The sequence below is a fragment of the Camponotus vicinus genome, unplaced genomic scaffold, assembly GCF_025532165.1.
Source record: "Camponotus vicinus isolate PSW18456_S1 unplaced genomic scaffold, iyCamVici1.0 SCAF_3, whole genome shotgun sequence".
In the NCBI taxonomy this organism is placed as follows: domain Eukaryota; kingdom Metazoa; phylum Arthropoda; class Insecta; order Hymenoptera; family Formicidae; genus Camponotus; species Camponotus vicinus.
In genome coordinates this window covers 4,072,395-4,092,105 of record NW_028141967.1, presented here as the reverse complement: position 1 = coordinate 4,092,105, position 19,711 = coordinate 4,072,395, and the positions used below count along the sequence as shown (strand labels likewise).

Here is a 19,711-nt window from a genome sequence, read left to right as displayed (position 1 = left end):
TAAATAAAATTTATTATTATAATTTATATATATAAATAATATTTCTTATAGTATCTATATATGTATATAATATTCATTATTATAATAATTAAAATTTCATTGTTATAATAATGAATATTATATATATAGATTATTATTAAAATTTCAGTATTTATCTGTAACATTTATTATTAAATAAATATCATTTATACTCAAAATTGGGTAATTAAAATTTGAATATGAGCGGGAGTTGCCTAAAAATGGCGGACCAATCAAAAGTGGCTCCCTGATGGTCAGTCTCTTATTAGAGGATCTCTACTCTGGCAATATACATTATCCATGATCTACGTATATTGAATGTTTATAGCCTTGATGTAATTTAATTCAATGCAATTTTTGTACGATTCTAAAAATATTATAAAATAAATTAAATAAAAATCTATTATAAAAATAAATTTTTAAAAATAGGGACGACGTTGTTTTTCTGTTTTAAGTCGCCCATTTTTTGGCAAAATGTTTTGTCCGAAACTTCGCACGTCGATTAAGTTTAAAAGCGTCATGGGTTATGTCAACGAATTCAATCACATGCTGGTATGCACTAAACAACGTATGTAAAATAAATAGTAATAAATTATTAATATTAGTAAAAAAAAAGTGATTTTGCTGTCATAATTTATTAATAATTTATTAATTAATTAAGCTTGAGATTTTCTGCTTTATATTTTCAAAAAATAAACACTATTTTACATCTCATATTTTCATAAATAATTATATAAAATTTTTATTATATATTAATATTGTAATTTTATTATAAATAATAATAATAATATATAATAAATAATTTTTTATTATATATATTAATAATAATTTATTAATAAAATTATTTATTAATAAAAAATATAAAGTATATAAAAATAAATATATAAATATAAGTAAAAAATATAATTAATATAAAGCTATATAATTATATAGAATTATTAACGAGTAACTAATAATCCATGTAAAAAAATGACATAATTAAATAATAGTATTGAAGCAAACTTATATTTATTACAGCCAAAAATGAACATCTGCAACTCAAGTGGCAGCCTCCGATCAGTAATTTTTGCACGCAAAAGTTGCCAAAGACGTCTAATATTTTCGGAGATATCTCAGGCAGAAAATTCGATCACTTGGAGATGGATAAAAGAGAGCAGGAAGAGGAGAAATTCCAGGATACCGAAGGAAGTATTCCACGTCGACTGAAACCTAGTCTAGGACAGTACGCTAAGATGATGAAGTCACATTTATCTAAGAAGGACCTGAAATCTGCCCTGAAAGTGCTCGATTCGGTAAAGGAGAATCGGGACAAGCCTACAATGTATTTGTACAATCTTCTCTTACATTCTATCGCTCATCAGGGCGATGTAAAACAATGCTTTCGCCTGTACAATATGGCAAAGAGACGTGGCTTACAGCCAAACGCAGCAACCTATACCAGTTTGTTCAACGTATGCGCTGAGGGCAGGAATGAGGTAGCTCTGGAACATTTGATCAAGTTACGACAATCGCTTTACGAGCAGCAGTTTCCATTAAACGAAGCGCATTACAATGCTATGGTAAAAGCGTACAGTTGGAACAATCAGATAGCTGAAGCCTTTAAATTGGTAGACGAGATGAGAGACAAAAGTATTCCTGTTAAAGAGAATACTTACAATTCGCTGCTTCACGCAGCGATTGCTGATAAGGAGGCCGGCATGCGACACGCCTTGATTATATGGCATATAATGCGCCTGAAAAAAGTTAATCCGAGTTTGACGACGTATAATCTTTTACTGAGAACGATGAGAGACACTAGTTTTGGGAGCTTAAAGCTCGACGACGTCCTTGTCTCAGGATGGCAAAAAGGTAAAATTGTATTGAAGGAAGGCGAGAGTCCAGATTTATTGAAATCTCCACCTGTTTTGAATACACTACTAATACCAGCGGAAAAAGAAGTTACGCAAGAACTTACACAAGATGATGTAAATTCGAGAAAACAGATAGAATCGATAAATTTGAACGATGTGTTTGTCAAGAATCGTTTGATCTTGTTTGGCGGTTTGGAAGGGTTTTTAAATAGAATGGCTTATTACAGAGTGAAACCTGACATCAAAACTATTACGTTGCTTCTCGATTTAATTCCAAACTCGAGGCAAGCTGAAGATCTGCTCATCGAAACCGCAGACAAAAGAAACGTCGCGTTAGACATCGATTTCTTCAATATACTCATTAAAAGGCGCAGCATGCGAGCTGATTATAAAGGTGCAAAGGTAAGGTATTCAAAATTTCTAATTTATCGTTCGAGTATTACACAATATTTTTGCAATATTTTTAATTTAGGCGGTGATAGACATAACAGAGAAGAGGAATCTTTCCCCAAATGTGATGACTTTCGGGGTCCTGGCACTCGGTTGTCAAGAATGTAGAGAGGCTAAAGAATTTTTGGAAGGAATGGAGGCTTTTGGCTATAGGCCCAATCGTGTAATCATGAGTACTCTCATCCGCAAAGCCTGCGTTACGAAAAACTTTGAATACTTGTTGTTTGTTATGAGTTATATGCTGAAGAATGGAATGGAACCAAACCCACAAGCTATCTCAGACGTGGACCGGTTTTCGAAAGAACTATCCAACATCAAAAAACCGACAGTACGTTGGAAATGATTTAGCTATTATTATCATTAGACTCGATATCTTTTCTTGTTTAATAAATTAAAAGGTATTAAAAAAATTGTATATACAAAGAATATTTTTTTTGCAGGGAAAATACAGATTACGAAAATTGAACCGTTTAAAGAGAAATATTGAGAAATTTGAACGCAAGTATCTGAAATGGCAAAAGATGGTAGAAGATATGGAAAAATCGTCGTAGAATTAAATGTATTATTTCACTAAAGTGTGCAAATTTGTCGGAAAGATTTATATCGTTATTGATATGTTCATAAATATATACATGTGTGAAACGAAAAGGATTGACGAGTCAGCGAAGGTAAGGTGGACGAGTTTCTTGCGTCCAAGGTCGACTTCTTCCACCGCCACTGATGGCCCGCGACGGGCACGTTCCGCGAATGCTGAGCTTGTTATATCCGGTAGGCCCCGTTGGCTGAGCTCCGCAAGTTTCCAGGGCTACGAATTCGTCCACATGAAGAGACGGTGGTCTGGAAGTGTTGGGAGGTCTCGATCGGAAAGGATCGGCTCCTCTACCAACCCCTCCACCCACTGGACCACCTCTTAGCGAATTGGCAAATTGTGTTCGGCCTCGTACTGGGGTCACTAAAAAAGTAGTGAACATGAAATTGTAATCAATTATGAAGAATCAAACGATATATCAATTGAAAATTGAATTATTCATTTCATTCTTTCAACACACATTTACTTTTTTTCAGATAATACAAAGAAATTAAACTCTAAGAGACTAATCGACCGTTAATAATCTTACCAAATGGTTGTTTTGATTTAACCATTGGAGAAGCTTGCTTCTCTGTCCTATTTTCTTGGTTTTCGTCCTGTGGTTTCGACTGTAGAGGTTGAGTGGCATCATCGGGAGGCGTCTTGGAGCATAAATTTTGTGCTTCCGCTAATAGATTAAAGTCGGCAGGTAGCAATTCCGCAGCAAGTGCCAATAGATCCACTGTATTCTCGACTTGCATCTGATTAGTCGCTGCAAATAAGAACTTCCTGGATCGAAATGGACTATTACTAATCGCACCAGGATATCTTTGCGAGAACTGGTTCAAGAGAGCTTCCGGAGTGGGCAACAAGGGCTCCAACATCTCCGGAATAGGTTCTTTCTCTTCTCTCTCTTCGGCAGCTCTCACAGTTTCCACCAAGTCCTCTGCACGTTTCAGCTTCTCCAAGGGATGATCGTTTTTCTCCCAAGAAATCAATGTTGCCAGCTGCTGAGTACGCAGATGCAAGGATCTCCGTTCCGAGTCGGAGGCGATTAAATTTTCCAAGAAAGTCACAGTTAAATCCGTGACGGAATTTGTTTCGGGTTTTTCCAAAGTGGAGACGTGGTCCAGTAGCGCGCGCAAGGCACCGGGATTATTTTCCAAGCAGCTCTTCACGTGGTATAAGCCGTAATTGTGACTGCTGAGAGATAAAAGAATGTGCAATGTATTCTCTATCACATCCAATTGAAATTTCGTACTAGTTGCCAGAATTTCGATCAGCGCCGCGAGGATTGACAAGAGAGGTTCCTTGCTGGGTACTGAATGCGTCAGTCTCTTCTCGAAGGGCTCGCTATCCTCCTGCACCAGGCTGAGGTTGCAATCGCATAGAGTCTCGAAGATTCCGAGAATCTCGTGTTGCACGTGCACATCGCTATTACTCTTTAGGATAGAACACATCATTTCAATGACCGGCGGGTACTTTTGGTCGGATTTTACTTGCGCTCTAGAGGCAGGACTAGTCAAGGTCAGTAGAGTCGCCTTCATAGGCGCGTGCCTTGCCAGATCACTGATTAGAGCAAGGATAGGGACGTTGTTTTCTAAGGGAGTGGCTGCTAGAATACCGTCCAGTAGACATCTCCCGACTAGAAGAGCCGTCGGTGCTGCCAGATCGCTCAATTGCTTACAAACCGTTGACAGAAGCAGCAAGACGTCTCTGTTCCAACTGGCGCAAAGTAGTCGAAGGGTTTCGGTGAGATTTGTGGCCTGGGCTTGAAGATGCGCTGACCAGAGTTTCCGCAAGCCCAAGAATCTCGTCGCGTCTTCGGTAGCGGTTTCCTTCGGCGTTAAAACAGGCGGGAGCAGACGGGTCAACAGCTTCAAACCTGGCACAAAGTTGCACGGGCGGAGAGAGACCATTTTCAGAACTTCACCAAGCATCTGAGTCCACAGCGATTTAGCCACGTTGCCGGAACCATCGGAATCAACGGCTTGAGTGAACACCAGCAACGTTCCCACGATTTCCTCGGACAGAGTCTGCATCATCGGGTTGGACGGGATGGCTTCGATTAAACAGTAGACCCCGAGCAGCGGGACAACAGCCGTGAGATCCTTGAAGTCTGTCGCCATGCACTTGACGAGTCTCTCGAGCAACGCCCTGGTCAGCTTTACACAGGGAAGCAACAAAGCGATCAGCGCCATACCTCTGCGACCTGTCAGGGCGGCGCGATGAAGGAATGGTTGTTCGTAGAAATCGGACACGTTTGTCATTACGGCGACCAGAGCGGTGAGGCCGTCGGCAGCGAAGAGTTGGGTCAAGGCGTTCCTGTACTTGAGTTCGACGTATGGTTCCAGAGGGTCAATATCGTTGTTAAATGGAAAGACGAGGTAATGTAAAATTCTGCAAGCAGTGATTAGTTGGCCGGGAAGTGACGCAGCCTTCTCCGCACTCTTCCTGATGGTCGTCACCAACAAGGAGACATCATTGTAATCCCAGTGAGAAGCTTGAGCGGCAGTTGTCAAGTACGACGTCACGTCCCTAAGAACCGCATGCTCGCGAGTCTTGTCGAGTATCAATTCCGCTCGATTCTGGAAGATCTTTACCCTATCGGAATAACGGACAATCGCGGAGATAACTTCGGCGGCAAACTCGCAGAGATTGGAATCCGATAGGAAAGGAATGAGGATATCTATGAAGTCGCCTAGAGATAGAACTGTGATAATCGCGCGCAAACCGTCGGGAAAGGCGAGAAAAGAATGCAGCCTTCTCAGGATTGTCCAGTCGGACGTCTGTTTCAGGCGAATCAGACACTGTGCGACCTGAAGGCGCCAGGCTAGAATACAACCGGCTCCGGGCAACTCGTACTTCAGGGCCTTCAGCGTCAATCGAATCGCTTCGGTCTCCTTCAGCAGATAGAATAGGCCCTCTTTTGTATCCGAGAGATGTAGGAGGAAGCGACGAATCAACTTGATTGTTTTCAAGTCGCAATTGGGAGAGGATAACGCTAACAAAAGGCGATAAATCAGCTTATGATGCTCGAAATAAGCTATCAAGTGCACACGAGGGTTCCGTGCATGTTCTCGTTCGAATTCCATTTGCGCGCCAGCCGGTAATTGACGTTTAGGCTGCGCCATCAACGTCGGGGCGCACACGTAAGCGTTCATCAATTCCGTCAGACCGAATTCGTCGAATTCCCTGACCTCCTCCAGATATTCGTACACGTGGACCTTGCGAAGAAGCGAGCTGAGGGCGTACTTAAGCCGGGCTAGTTTCGCCGTGTCCAACATCGTCAATGCCTCGCTGTACAGATTGTTCCTCGACTTTAGAAACTCCTGCACGATTATCGGGCTGATCAGCGCGGCGTCGAGAGCTCGCAGAGCGGACAGTTTCACCGGCAAAGCCACGTTTTCGCGCATACAAAGAGACAGTAATTTGGACGGAGCTTCAACCTTCAGCAGGATCTCTGGACCCTTCGATAGTCGACAGAGGGCTTCCGCCAAGCGAACCCCTACTTTCACGTGGCGCACCTTGTATGCCGGTTGTGGTTGAGCTCTGGCGAGCTCCATATCCAGGCCAGCATTGACGATGCTAGTCAAATTATCGATATCATCTGCACTGGAGTCGAATGGACCTAATATGGCGCACAAAGTTTCGCAGTTGTGGACAAACGTTTCCTTCTCCTGACCGGATACGTTGTGGAAATGTGAGACCGACTTGGATAGAGACTGGAGAATCTCTTTGATCTTTGACACGGTCTCGCGATTCACGCAGACGTCCTCCAAGTCGCTTAATTTCTCCAAATTTAACAGATCTGGTGGTGTCAGCGTGTAAATCTCGTCGATCTGCGACGTTTCGCACTCGAATTCGACCGCAGGCGGAACGTCGTCGGTCATTATATCCTCGTCGGATAATATAGGCTCGAAAGGCTCGCCAGTTTCCTGTTCGCCAGCTTCCTGTTGCTCTGCCTCCTCTTCCTCGGCGGAAATAGATTCGGGGCTGAGGGAGATTAGAGATTCGGTAGGAGGAGACGAAGGTCGTTTTGAGGTTTTTTCGCCCGCGTTGGACGTCTCTTCTTCCCATTGCACCGATTCTGTCTTTCCAGTGTCCGATGTGGATGTCCTGGATGGTTCCACTACCTGTATTGGTTGCACCGGAGGCGGTGGAGTCGCAGTTATGCATGTTTCCTGTTGGTGATAAGAGCTCAAGTAGAATTAAATATATATTGAATAATATTATAAATATAAATATTAATAAATATTAATAATATTAATTAAATATAAATAATATTAATAATATTAATAAATATAAATAAAGATATATTGAATTATATTAATATAAAATATAAATTATATAAAATAAAACATCCAAAAGACTTTAAGATACATCTTCTCAACATCCTTTAGATGACTTTTGTCATCGAGAAAATTAATTCCATCTAGTAATATCAAGCAGATATCTTTACCAGTGAATTTGTTTGATGCTGATTCTCGTAATACCATTCAGGTTGCTGTTCAGAGGAAACCTGCGCAGTATTCTCAGTATTTTCTTCATGTGCACTAACACAAGCAGTGGATCCAGCTGCTGAACTTATGACTTCTTGAGGATTGTTCAGTGATTTGGTCAACGTACCATACACTGCCAATGTTATGGTGGTGTACCATCCTCTTAGCACTAAACCATCGGTTGGTATCTGCTTCCGCTCGCACTCCAATTGTATGTGGATATTTTGTTTGTATTCTAAATTGCCCAAAAACTCGAAAGTGGAAGCTCCAGGTTTAGAGAGATCGTTAACAAAGAACTCAATTTCGAATTGAGAGGGATTGGTTGCTCTGGAAAGATAATGTGTTCTCTGTTTGAATTAATATGATATAAGCAAAAAAGTTTTTATCATAATCGATATAAAAATTAGAGTGCCACTTACCCAAGTCGCACTCCTCCTGGAAAATCTGCTTGCACTCGTGCACCCAATGGAATTATTCTCACTTCACTGATATAAACAGGCTTAGGAAATTGCACCAAATCTAAATTTAATTCCTGTAAGAGAAAAAAGTGGGATTTATAAATATTCAAGATAATTTTTTCTAGAGGAAGAGAAGTCATTTATGTAATAATTTTTAAAAAATTATCATAAATAAAATACAGTCTAGAAATTCTTAAATATTGTAAATTTAATATAGTATATATGATATATATAATGTACAAATGTCATTTTTAATAAGTATTTTGAAAATTTTAAAAAGTAAATTAATAAAGAATATTTTTAATAAATAATAAATTCCTTTTTTTATATAAAATAAGTTTCTTTTTCACATATCTTTATTATTTAATTAATGCATCAAAAGCATGAGTTTTAAATAAAAAAACAGTTTTTCTTCTATTTAATCTTATTTTTATAAACACGTGTTTTTTAAAATCATTCAGACAGGTAGCTTTCCCTCTTGTTTTTTTTTAAATTTAATATTAAATTAAATTAAATTAAATTTTAATTCATATTAAATTAAATTTAATTATATTAAATCCATGTAACACAAAAACAAACCTCTGAAATGTCATGGGAAAATGTATCGAAGAATAATAATTCAGTGTTATCCATATTTCACAATTAAATACTTTCGAACGACACATGTGACTCCTCAACAATTATTAATTCTTAATAATAAATTCAGTATCCTTTTATTGTCTTTTCCATTTTTTCCATCTATCTTGTTCACCTCTCTTTACTCCACTTGGTTATGTTTGTATCGAGCTAAAGCACAATTCACACCGGACGTCGTGCGTCAAAAATCGCGCGCAGTGTGAATCCTGCGTAAGGATCAGGACCAGAGAATATGGCGGCATCCATGCGATGCACGTGCGAGTAAACAAACACGTGGTGATGGGTGATGCGGCCTGCGAGTCGAAAAAGGCGCGCAAGCGAGTTTCCGAGAGTAAGAATGAGACGCCGACGAAGAAGACGAGGATCAACGGGTTGGTCGAGGGAGATCCTGGACGCGACATAGACTCGGGAAGTAACGAGAAGAGGGACGAATTTGACGGACGATCTCTGAGAGCACTTCTCTCTACCAGCGGCTTGGACGCTCTGAGGAAGTTCGTGACGATATGCAACGAGAACAAGGAGAGAGACCTCGCGGCGGAGTATTTGCTCGCTGGTGGAGGTGTCCTCGAAGTCCTGAAACTATTAGACCTCTCTGACAAGAAGAATATCAGCAGTGCCATCACTGTCTTTTCTGCGATTAATATTTTACTCATGAAGTATGTTTATACAGGGTGTCTCAGACTTAACCAATCAGCCGTTAATGGTAGATTCCTGAGGTCATTTGGAAACGAAAACCTTAATACCAAAATGTTGAGAAAGCTGTAGTTTCGACGCTACGAAAGATTAAAGATAACCAATCGGCGCGTTACGTTCTTCTGCTCAGGGACATAGCGCATCAAGGGGCTCGCCTACAGCGCGATAATATCGATATTGATAGAGGGATCAATATAAAATAAAAGATAGAATTCTGCAGTGAGCATGATTGTGTCTTTGATGCCTCCAAATGACCTCAGGAATTTGCTATTAACGGCTGATTCGTTAAGTCTAGGACATCCTGTATACGTTTTGTCTGCTAATACTTGATATCTTCTTTTAATCAGGCGCATCTTTCTGTTTATAGAATCTTGGCGGAGTATCCTCAATACCAGAATAGAGCGGTGGAAGCCTGTCGCCACCTGTTGAACTCATACATGTCCGTTATACACTCGATGCTCTCAATTCAAAGCAATATCAAGCAGCGCAAAGTGGTGTTGAGGCTGCTTACAGCAGTTGTGTCCTTGGATAATAGTTTAGCCAGAGAGTTACTTGCACATCTGTCACTGCAAAGAAATGTGTTGGAAAATCTAACACAACACATCAAGCCTACGGATCCTCAAAATGTCAGGACATATTTCATCCATTTTATTCTTGCTTTTCTTGTGGAGAGAGATTCATCAGTGATTAAAACATTGTTGGATAAACGTGGTCTACTCTCCTGCATCTTCTCAGATTTATTGTATGACTCCAAGGACATTGTTACTCTGATTCTGACCACTGTAAAGACATATGTTTTGGAGAACACTAGCATCACTAAGACAGTGAAGCTACATGTATTTTCTACACCTGTTGTGTTGAATCTAATATCGCTGTACAACTGGAAAGGCCCAACCAATTGGCCCAAAAATAAAACTCGCCATTCTGACGAGAGCGAGGACTTTTTAGCAGATAAAGAGGTGATTGTGTAATCTTTATATGATATTTTATATTACAAAAATACTAAATATGTAATACAAAACTGTTTAACAAGAAATTTGTTTGATGAATGGTTGTAAATCTCTTTGACATATGTAAACACTTTTCTTTATTTTTTTCTCTGTTATAATTTAGATTGTTAATGATGCAATTCACGCATTCTTAATCACTCTCTTGACATCACATCGTCATGGAATCATCTTTCATGATCGAACATTGGGTGGTTCTCGAAATAAGCACAATCAGCTGGTGCATACAGTTCTTCAGAATTTGGAGAAAGCTTGGGAGCATGAAAAGCCATCGGATCTAGTTATCAAAATAATGGTGGCTTGCCCTGATCTAATACGTTCGCAATATAATGTTATCGAGCCGTTTCTCGAACCTCGCGTGTCACCCAAGTGGATTTGTCTTCTTAGATTCATAAAGAAGGTAGAGTGAGACACTTGCACATGCGAGAGCTGTAACTTTGTACATTATTTTTAATTTATTGAATTTTCTTTTTGTAGGTAATCGAATCGCTCGATACAGTTAGTTGCATCAAGACATGTGCTATGGAATTAAATGCAAACAGATTGATAAACACACTATTGTCTTTGATAGTCCCAGATATAATTATAAAAAACGCTATCTTGCCAGGATTAAGTCACGACAGCTTGCTTGTCAGACATGAGATCTTGTCTCTTCTTTTAGCAATGACTTGTCAGCTGAAAACCGTTTGCTCCGCCTTAAAAGACTTCCACAAAATGTTTGTAGTTCAAAACCAGATAACGGATTTCATTCTGAGGATTATTCCCAACTTGGAAATTATCTTCAAAGTATGGAACCAAGCCTTTGAAGCTGATGCTAATACGATAAATTCGGAAGACACTGAAAATATTCACAAGCCGGACTTGTTAGATCATCTCGATATCATTTTGAATGTTCTTCATTCGTACAAGGATATATGTCCAGAATTGTTAGATAGTTCGATGAATTTGCAGCCGAATGTGCTTTTATCAAGCCTAAATAATCTTCAGGATGATGAAGAAGAGAATGAAGGAGCCAAAACGAAAGTAAACTGTATGAAAGTGAAAGCAATACAATTCCTGCTCGCTTTGGACTCCTCCATCTTTGCGCCTAGAGAGAAAGTTTTCAAGAAAGCCCTTCCCTTTTTGATATCTCTGATCCATCAAACAGCATCATCAGAAAGCTATGATGCTACTAAAATGTTATTAAATTCAACAGGCTTGTTTGAAACCTGTGAGAATGAGCTGGATATCTGGATTAATGGTTTCTCGATGATAACCGATCCTGAAGAAAGGAAAGAATTAACACACTGGTTTATGTCCATTTTAAAAAGTTGCATTAAACACACTGATAAATATATAAACAGCATAACGCAAGCAGAGGAAGCGTTAAATGACCAGGTGGCTAGTCTCGATGTAAAAGCAGAAGATATAATTAATAAGTTATTTGAAAAGGCTAACTCGAGTCCTTGCGATAAGGAATTTGTGGAATCGTCTTTAATTAATGGGAGATTAAATTTTGATGCAAAAAGAGATAATATAATTAATTATAGTTTCGATAAACTCGTTGAAGAAAACTCGAAAGTCGTCATTAAATCTACCGATAAGTTCATGATGCAGAGAAATGAGCAAATAACTAATTTTGAAGAAGTAAAGAAGATAAAAAATGAAATCAATCGGCTACTCGATAAGGTGAATCCCAATAGTTTTCTTTCTAATACTAATGGCCATTCTCTCCTTTTAAATAAGGTTTTCTCTGCATCGATGGCAACTGCAATTAATGAACTTGCTACTTTTGATAGAAAGAAAACCGATGCTGCGATCGATCATTCCTCCAACAAGTTTAGCAAAGAAAATCTTAATTTTTGCCAAATGCAAGCTTGTACATCGGTGTCACCGCTCCTATGCTGCGCTTTTGAAAAGATAAGAGCAGAAAATTATTCCACCGTCATTTTGAATTATTTATCCTATGTGACAATTCACACTCTACATTATCAGATCGTTCCCGATGTATTGGTTCATTTGGCGGTAGATTTGACCGATTTGCCGATTTATAAACACTTAAAAAGTTGGTCGAGCAACGAGCAACCAGTTCCTTTGAAAAGTAAGCTTCCGTGCTTGAAATTATTGCACAAACTGAGCAATAAGTTGCTAACGAATTCCAAGATAGACATAACTAAACTCTTCAAGCTGTCCGGCGATGAATACTCGTGCTGCTTTAAATATGGCGATGAAGAAGTCACTATTAAGCACTCTTTATCTTCGCACGATGTCAAGGCTTTGCTAGAGATGACTGTGTTTTATTTAGCGCAGCTAACTCAGCGGGGAATCCTGCAACAAATCCAAAACGAAAACTGCAAAATGTTGTTTATTTCTCTATTAAATATTGCACGATCTATAAATAAAAAAAGCACGGAGATACTCGAAGAAAACGTAAGATGTATTTTCACGCATCCTATTCTGTTACAATATTTCTCGCCATTTTGTAGAGAAGCGTTGAAAGATTCAACCAACGATATGATAACTGGGACTATCCTAGAACTCTGTGAAGTTGTTGTGTCCTTCTTCGAAAAACACGACGACGCAAAAGTCCATGATATTTTCTTTGCATTTAGGAACAAGTTCCTTGAACAATTGAGAAGCATTATTGAAAACGTTCCTTCAGAAGCCTGTAGTAGTAATTATGACATCGCATTATTGAAGGTATTGCAACTGAAGACGGAAGATATTACGAGTTTGCTAATTGTTTTGATGAAGCTGGAGAAAATTGTATTTATTTCAAATGATAAACGAGACCTATCTTTATTCGGACATATCGTCCCAGTATTGTTGGACATGTATTGCAGCGAGGAGTCAAAATCACAGCTCGTTCAATGTAGTACATTGAACGAACAGTTCGTGGAAAGATTGAGTCTGCACCTGGTGTATTTAAAATCTAATAAAATACAATGTGTGGAGGGATGGGAGCAAGCTTTGGCAAAGTATTTGTCCACCTTTCCACGTGATGTTGCTGGTATCAGTACTGACACTTTCGCATTATTATTAACGAAGGGTATTACTCCGTCCACGATTCAACTGATAGCGATTTTAATCATCAGAAATACCAGATTGATTCCGTCGTTGATGAAATACCTCCTCAAGATGGAGAATGTGAAGCAAGGAGATGTCGTGTTTCCAATATTGGGCAGCAATTTGAAATTTAAATGGACCGAAAGATTTCTTCAGAGCTTTTACAAGAGTTACAGCGATGATATCGCAGCCTATCTAATCGAGCCACGAAATCCTGTTCCCTGGATCGAAGAAAACGCAGCTGCGATCGCCTATCTCATAGAAAACACCTTCGATCGTCCCTTATGTGAGAAGACTTGCGACAGTATTTCCCAGAACGGCGATAAACTGGACATGGTGTCCGTTTATTTCGTGCAATTGTTGGAAAGTCTGTACAAGAGATATGCAAGTCTGATAACAGTCAAAGAAAAGCCTCTAACCGATCTGATATTGATATTATTGCATGTAATGACTTCAACGCTGAAGAAGGAGTCGAAGAACATGGAAAAGATCAAAGTGTTATGCGAGAAGCTTGATGGTTCAGTGATTTCTTTAAAGAAGAATAAACACTTTATCTTCAGTTCATTAAGCAAGAGTTACTCGTGGCCTCAATTTACCAGGTTCTCTTTGAAATTAGGTCTGAAGGACGCTAAAGATGATGAGATCCAATCGAACATATTGAAGAATCTGAGCAATTTGTGCGATATTACGTACGAAGATAACAAGAACGACGAATATGCCAAGACGTTGTTCGAAATGACGACGTCTCACTCAGAGTTTGTTAACATCATGCTCGGCTCGTCCATCGTTAAAGGTAAATTCAATGATTTTTATCGAGAAGAAATAATAAATAAAGAATAAAAAAATGCAATAATATTAACTCGCACTCATCATCTGTTAAAATCGCTTTTGATGCTATAAAGCATTGAAGTATTGTGCAAGAAGCATCATTAGATAAACAATTTTAATTATTTTGAATATTTTGTAAAATTACAGACGATCTGGTCGAATTACTCAGGATCCTAATCCGAAAGAATCAATCGGTAATAAGCGCCTCGCACGTGTCTCTTTATCTCGCGTCTTACAACGCCACTCTCAGCAAGGCTGATCAGCGCATTTTGAAGGTAATGAATCAAGGTGATTGTGTCATCAAATATTGGAATCACGATATCATTTAATCATTCCAGATTCTATGGTATTATGAGGCTCATGGCGTTAAACTTCAGCAATACTGGCCATACTTATGGGGAAGTGCTGCGGCAACGCGTTACAGTGTAAAGGGAGAGACGGATACTGTCCTCTGGAGACAACCTTCCGCTTCCGAGATTTTTAACTTGTTCGATAAGGACATCATCAATGAGACTATAAGAAATTATCCCATACATAGAACGTTGGAAGTAAATATAATATTCCTTTGGATACTCTTTATGTAAATTTTTTGCCATTTGCCCTTAAACTGAATCAATAATTCTATTTTATTCCCTTTCTTTTTTACAGGCTGATGAATTAAACGACAACAGTAAAGTATACGATCCAGCATTTTATTTGCCGTTGCTGTGTTCTTTATTGGCGGAAAACAATGTTATTGCGTGTCACAAAATAAATCAAAGTGGCACGTTAGCCTTGGTATTCGTTGCGTGCTGCAGCGATTCGAGCAGCATTCGATTGGCAGCATACACCGTCATCTCTAGATATTATTTCCACTTGGAAGTGTCTAAGTAAGATAACAATTTTGACAAATAGCGAATTACTAATATAACGAGAAATTTCAAAGTTGTTGACGATAGAAAAATTATGATTTATCATCTAGTTTAACTCATGTTTGTGTGTTATATAATATGTATATTATAAGATTATTATATATCATTTAATTATATATGTATATTTTAATTTTTCAATTTTTAAACTTAATTTTTATTTAATTTTTTAATTATATTTAGTTAATTTAGCTTAATTTTAGCTATTTAGTTAATTTTTTATGTTTCTATATTTTTATTAGAAATGTATTTTTGAAGTTATATTAGAATTTATTTTACTTTTCGAAAAGTATTATTTTTCTTTTGTCATTACATATATATATTAAAAGTACTTTTCAAATCCATTAAATCCATTTAAATGATCAAGAGTTGCAATTTTTCTCAATTTGTAATCTACATTTTTCTATTTATCAGGTCGAAGGAGAAATTACTGTGGATGCGTCTGATCGATGCATTACGAAATGGCATTCTGTTGCTGAAATGTCCATTAAAGGACGTTCGTCTGAGTTGTCTGGTAACCACTTTCCTCGCCAGGGCTTCGTTGATTGCCAATCAACCCCTGCACCCGCTCTACTCGTCATTACATACCTTTTTAATGGCCAAACCTGCGTTGGATCTAAATACTATACCAGAACTGTTGCAGTTATTGCATAGTTCACATGTAGAACACAATGCGCATCGACACTGGATCCTAGAGAATATTCGAGACGGCATGAGAAGGGAGGACGATGTAGATATGGCTCTGAAATGCGTGCTATTCAGGATGCTTCTAGATTTTCACACTTGCATACTATCAGACACCAAGACTAAGGTGAGCCAAAAACCATTCTCTGCTTGGCATATATTCAATTATTAATTCAATTATGATAGAATCAAGAAACACTCGAGGTTTAAGTCACCTACTGTTTTATGCATTAAAAAGATAATTAAGTAAATTTGATTCTAAAAAGATTCTAAGAAAAATTGCTACCAAAGCTTCAATTTAAATATCAATATGAGAATCAGGTATTACTTTTTGTTTTTTTTTTTCTCAGAGACTAATCTTGGAAGTGATCGCCTCTACTACCAAAATTCCTAAGGCATCCTTGCTCCTCGTACGAGGATACGGTATACTTCCTTGGCTGCACGAAATTATTCACCGCAACGAGGACGTTTGTGAGAGGAAAATTGGAATTATTACTAACATAATTGAAAATCTACTGAATAGCTTAGACAATTCAACAGAGGACGTTATTCATTATAAATTCCTATTGTTTAGGATCCTGCTGCGATTAAAAGCATGTTTAAAATAAATATAAAATTCACATCATTTAGTTGCATTTTCTTGCAGTCTTCGATTGAAACAGAACAGATGTATATATATTTAAAAATAAATAAATAGAAAAAAATAAAATGCAAGAAATACAACTAAAGTATTAATAAATCTGTTGAAAGATTTTCTACGAAATAAATAATTGCTCTATGTATAATTCGACTAATTTATATTTTTTCTTTGCAAGCTACGCCATTATAGGATAACAAGTCTGTACAAAAACATCCGCGTCCGGGTTATTGAACTGGCCTATGTGATGTCTCAACACCAAAAGCACTGCTATCATATTTCCTCGTGCTACCAGTATTCCATTTATATATCTTACCACTTGGGGCAAATTTCTCGAATTTCTTAAGACGTCAGAAGGTATTCTTACGGCTATTGTTGTGCTTCCCCTATTGAGCTCACGCATCGCATCCTGAGCCATCTTTGTACTCAAGGCCAAATGGGTGACATAATCCTGATCAGCTCGTGATTGAAAACCTGTCTTATTTGAATTTTGAGAAAAGTCCACGATGCTAAAGCCAGAAGGATGCGCTGCGTGTCCTCTGGAATGACCCCGAGGACTTCTCTCATGTCCGTGACTGCTCTCATTCTCCGATCTATCTAGGATTATTTTGGCATCACTGGGAGAGGTGCCGCAATAACGAGCACCACCGATCATCAGGATTATCTCCCCATTTTTCCCCAATCTCAGGATCTCGTCTATCCAATTGGCCAACTTCCGAAAGTTGCTCTTCAGATTTGATACCGTCCATTGACGAAGTTCTGATGGATTTCGTCCAATTTGAGAGCCAATTACCGAAAAGAGACAGCTGTTTAAATCGATGGGGATGTTATCGGGATCTTTTCCGTATCTCAAAGTCCAATGGCCTAGAGAAGGATTAAGGAAGTGGATGGGATAGAAATTAAGATAGGATTAAGGGTGAAATATCGGTTTTCAGAAGCCTCGGTTGCGCGGAATGTTTTTTTTTATATTTTCTTTTTTTATTTTTAAATTTTCTGAACTTGTATCAAGTGGACTATAAGATCAATCATCTCAAAGGGAATAATATGATCTTATAGATTGCCTTTGTCTACTTTTATTTGAAACTCTTTAGCTAACAACTGACCTATCTGTTCTGAATCGGCCGCATGATATTCAATGTCTATGGACTGTTCCCCTCTTCCCTTGCCGATGATTCTATTTAAACTACCATTAGCGTTCCATATCTGAATGGGTTTTTCAATTATATTACTTAATACATCGATGTGTATTAAGCCAGCTGGCCCATGGCGTTCCAGGTCTTGTATAATGTCTGCCGCGCGTTTAATTTTGTCCATGTTTATTTATGATTAGAACAAGGATTGAAGAAAAAATGGATGATCAAATTCCGCGCATTTTTCTATCGTGAATTTTTTGAGCTCTCGCCATTTTTTCGGAAGTTGGATGGAAGTGCTTTTTGGAATTACAATTTTGATTTCGATTTGTGACAGGTCAAATTCTGTCGAAAAATGAAATATAAAATATATGAATAAAAAATATATCAATATTTATTTAGAAAAAAATATAGGAAGCAAGGAATATTATATGGATAATAAAAAGAGAAAAAAAGATTCTTAATGACAAAATTAAAAAAAAATAATAACAAAGTAAAAAAGTTGATAAATAAATTATTTTTGAGAATTAAGAGGTACTATTGATGAAATTGTTATAAAAAAAACTTTGATTAGAATTATCTAAAAACGCATTTTTTTATAATAAAGCAATGACTATTTCTCTCTAAATGAAAAAGTTGTTTTGTGAATTTCTTTGAGAATGATATTCTTATAGATTATCTATTTCACCTACCTTTATAAATTTGTTATTCATTTTAATGCAAAAAAATCTATCCCTTCTTGACATCTTTAATTCTTTTTTGCTCCAGATTTGAAAATTAACTCCAAAGTAATAAGCTTACATGATTCATAAAATTAGTTCAATTATCACATTTTCAATTTAATTGCATTTTGTTTCCTACATTTTGTGGTCCTGCTTAAATTTTTTAATAAACAATATATATTAAAATTAATATAATTATGTACAATTAATATAATTATGTTTCGTTAGAGGGAATTATTTGTATTAACCGAATCATTTATCACGATTTATATTACTATTTAAATTAATTAAATTAATTATATATAAGTAATTATATAAATGAAGTTAATATTAATAGCACCAAAGTTGATTTAAATATCAAAATAAAAAGAGGCAAATAGATTTATGTTAGTGTACCTCTCCTCTCCTCTTTGTGGAGAATCCATTATGTTACGTCGTAATTTTGATAAGGATTTGAACTTGGTGTGGCGTGCATTTTCGTTTTTAATGTTATAAAATTATTTACTTAAAATTTTTTTTAGATTTTTTAGTTTCTTTTTATTTGGACGACATGACGAACCATTTAAAGCAACTTTCGTTGCTTTGTAATTGTTTTTATTTGTAGCATTTCATTTTTTTTTTTTTTGAATCAACGATTTTTCGCTGATTACTTTTGTGTAATCGATTTCGCGCGAATTGATGCAATTTCATTATATATCAAATTTCTGTGAGAATCAGTTAGAAATGGCGATCATCTTTCGCAAAATTTCGAGATGTGACACAAGCAGCCTTTTTTTTATCAATAAGAAAATTTTGTTACTATTATTAGCTACGCCGTTGGCCGATACAAAACAGATTCATAGTAGTCGGGTAGTCCGGTTGTCGTAGCGGAATGATGAGGACATGGGGGGAAGGGATGACATTGCTCCGACAGTAGGAGACAGTGCCGGATAACGAGTTTTAAGTTGTCCGTATTGGATCGAAATGAAACATTTCGATTTTTAAATATAAATAAATTTTCTTGTAATCTTGTTTCATGAATAATGATCCACGAATTTTATCCAGTAAAAAATTATATCTACTTCTGATCGATGATGTCAATTTCCTGTTATGAGAAACAATAATTATGTGCGTTGCGAGAACGAAAATTAAAAGCTCTTATCGCGATAATCTTAAAGTTCTGAATTATATCTTCAAGCGATATATTTTATTTCTCTTACATATAATTTATATAAATATAAAAAAATGTGTATATATATTTTTCAAGATAAAATTAAAATCTATGGATTCATATCAATATTTTATCGTTATTCATTAATTGAATAGAATCCACAATCCACAAATTAAATGAAGAATAGAATTTACAATCCACAAATTATAGAAAGAGAAAGAATAAATGTTTAATTGTTTAATTCAAAATTAAAGACAAATACCTTTTTATATTAAAATTTATAATAAAAACGTAGAGGTCTTTTATCGGATTTTTTAAGCAGCATTAAAGCCTCTGTTGTTATTCTAATTCTGGATTTTATCGAGCCCATGGTTTGTGCCGGCACTGTTGTGGGTTCCTGGAGAACCGCTTACAATTCGCAGCTT

The 19,711-nt window shown here is 37.0% G+C and overlaps 4 protein-coding genes across 5 annotated transcripts; 2 read left to right on the top strand and 2 right to left on the bottom strand.

Annotated features, from left to right (window-relative positions):
• The first annotated feature begins 328 nt into the window (after positions 1–328).
• LOC145968150 (pentatricopeptide repeat-containing protein 1, mitochondrial) lies at positions 329–3,336 on the top strand. Its single transcript, XM_083093430.1, has 4 exons — positions 329–586; positions 1,036–2,270; positions 2,341–2,646; positions 2,759–3,336. Exons 1-4 carry the CDS (start codon positions 493–495, stop codon positions 2,867–2,869), a joined length of 1,746 nt encoding a protein of 581 aa, XP_082949556.1. The 5' UTR covers positions 329–492; the 3' UTR covers positions 2,870–3,336.
• Positions 2,867–8,637, bottom strand: Vir (VIR_N domain-containing protein). The gene is made up of 5 exons (XM_083093429.1): positions 8,426–8,637; positions 7,808–7,920; positions 7,349–7,715; positions 3,437–7,070; positions 2,867–3,270 (listed from the first exon to the last, which is right to left on the bottom strand). Exons 1-5 carry the CDS (start codon positions 8,477–8,479, stop codon positions 2,978–2,980), a joined length of 4,461 nt encoding a protein of 1,486 aa, XP_082949555.1. The 5' UTR covers positions 8,480–8,637; the 3' UTR covers positions 2,867–2,977.
• Positions 8,638–8,714: 77 nt separating this feature from the next.
• On the top strand, positions 8,715–16,432 carry LOC145968183 (nucleolar pre-ribosomal-associated protein 1). Its single transcript, XM_083093493.1, has 9 exons — positions 8,715–9,138; positions 9,543–10,134; positions 10,289–10,582; positions 10,660–14,020; positions 14,203–14,330; positions 14,394–14,603; positions 14,704–14,924; positions 15,378–15,774; positions 15,998–16,432. The coding sequence occupies exons 1-9, from the start codon at positions 8,732–8,734 to the stop codon at positions 16,253–16,255; spliced, it is 5,868 nt and encodes a 1,955-aa protein (XP_082949619.1). The 5' UTR covers positions 8,715–8,731; the 3' UTR covers positions 16,256–16,432.
• On the bottom strand, positions 16,428–18,738 carry LOC145968184 (uncharacterized). Of its 2 annotated transcripts, none has more exons than XM_083093495.1 (4): positions 18,533–18,738; positions 18,107–18,289; positions 17,388–17,759; positions 16,428–17,148 (listed from the first exon to the last, which is right to left on the bottom strand). In XM_083093495.1, exons 3-4 carry the CDS (start codon positions 17,596–17,598, stop codon positions 16,463–16,465), a joined length of 897 nt encoding a protein of 298 aa, XP_082949621.1. In that variant the 5' UTR covers positions 17,599–17,759; positions 18,107–18,289; positions 18,533–18,738; the 3' UTR covers positions 16,428–16,462. The 2 variants fall into 2 exon arrangements, with proteins under 2 accessions (XP_082949621.1, XP_082949620.1); XM_083093494.1 differs by having other exon boundaries at positions 18,107–18,286.
• Positions 18,739–19,711: the final 973 nt, after the last annotated feature.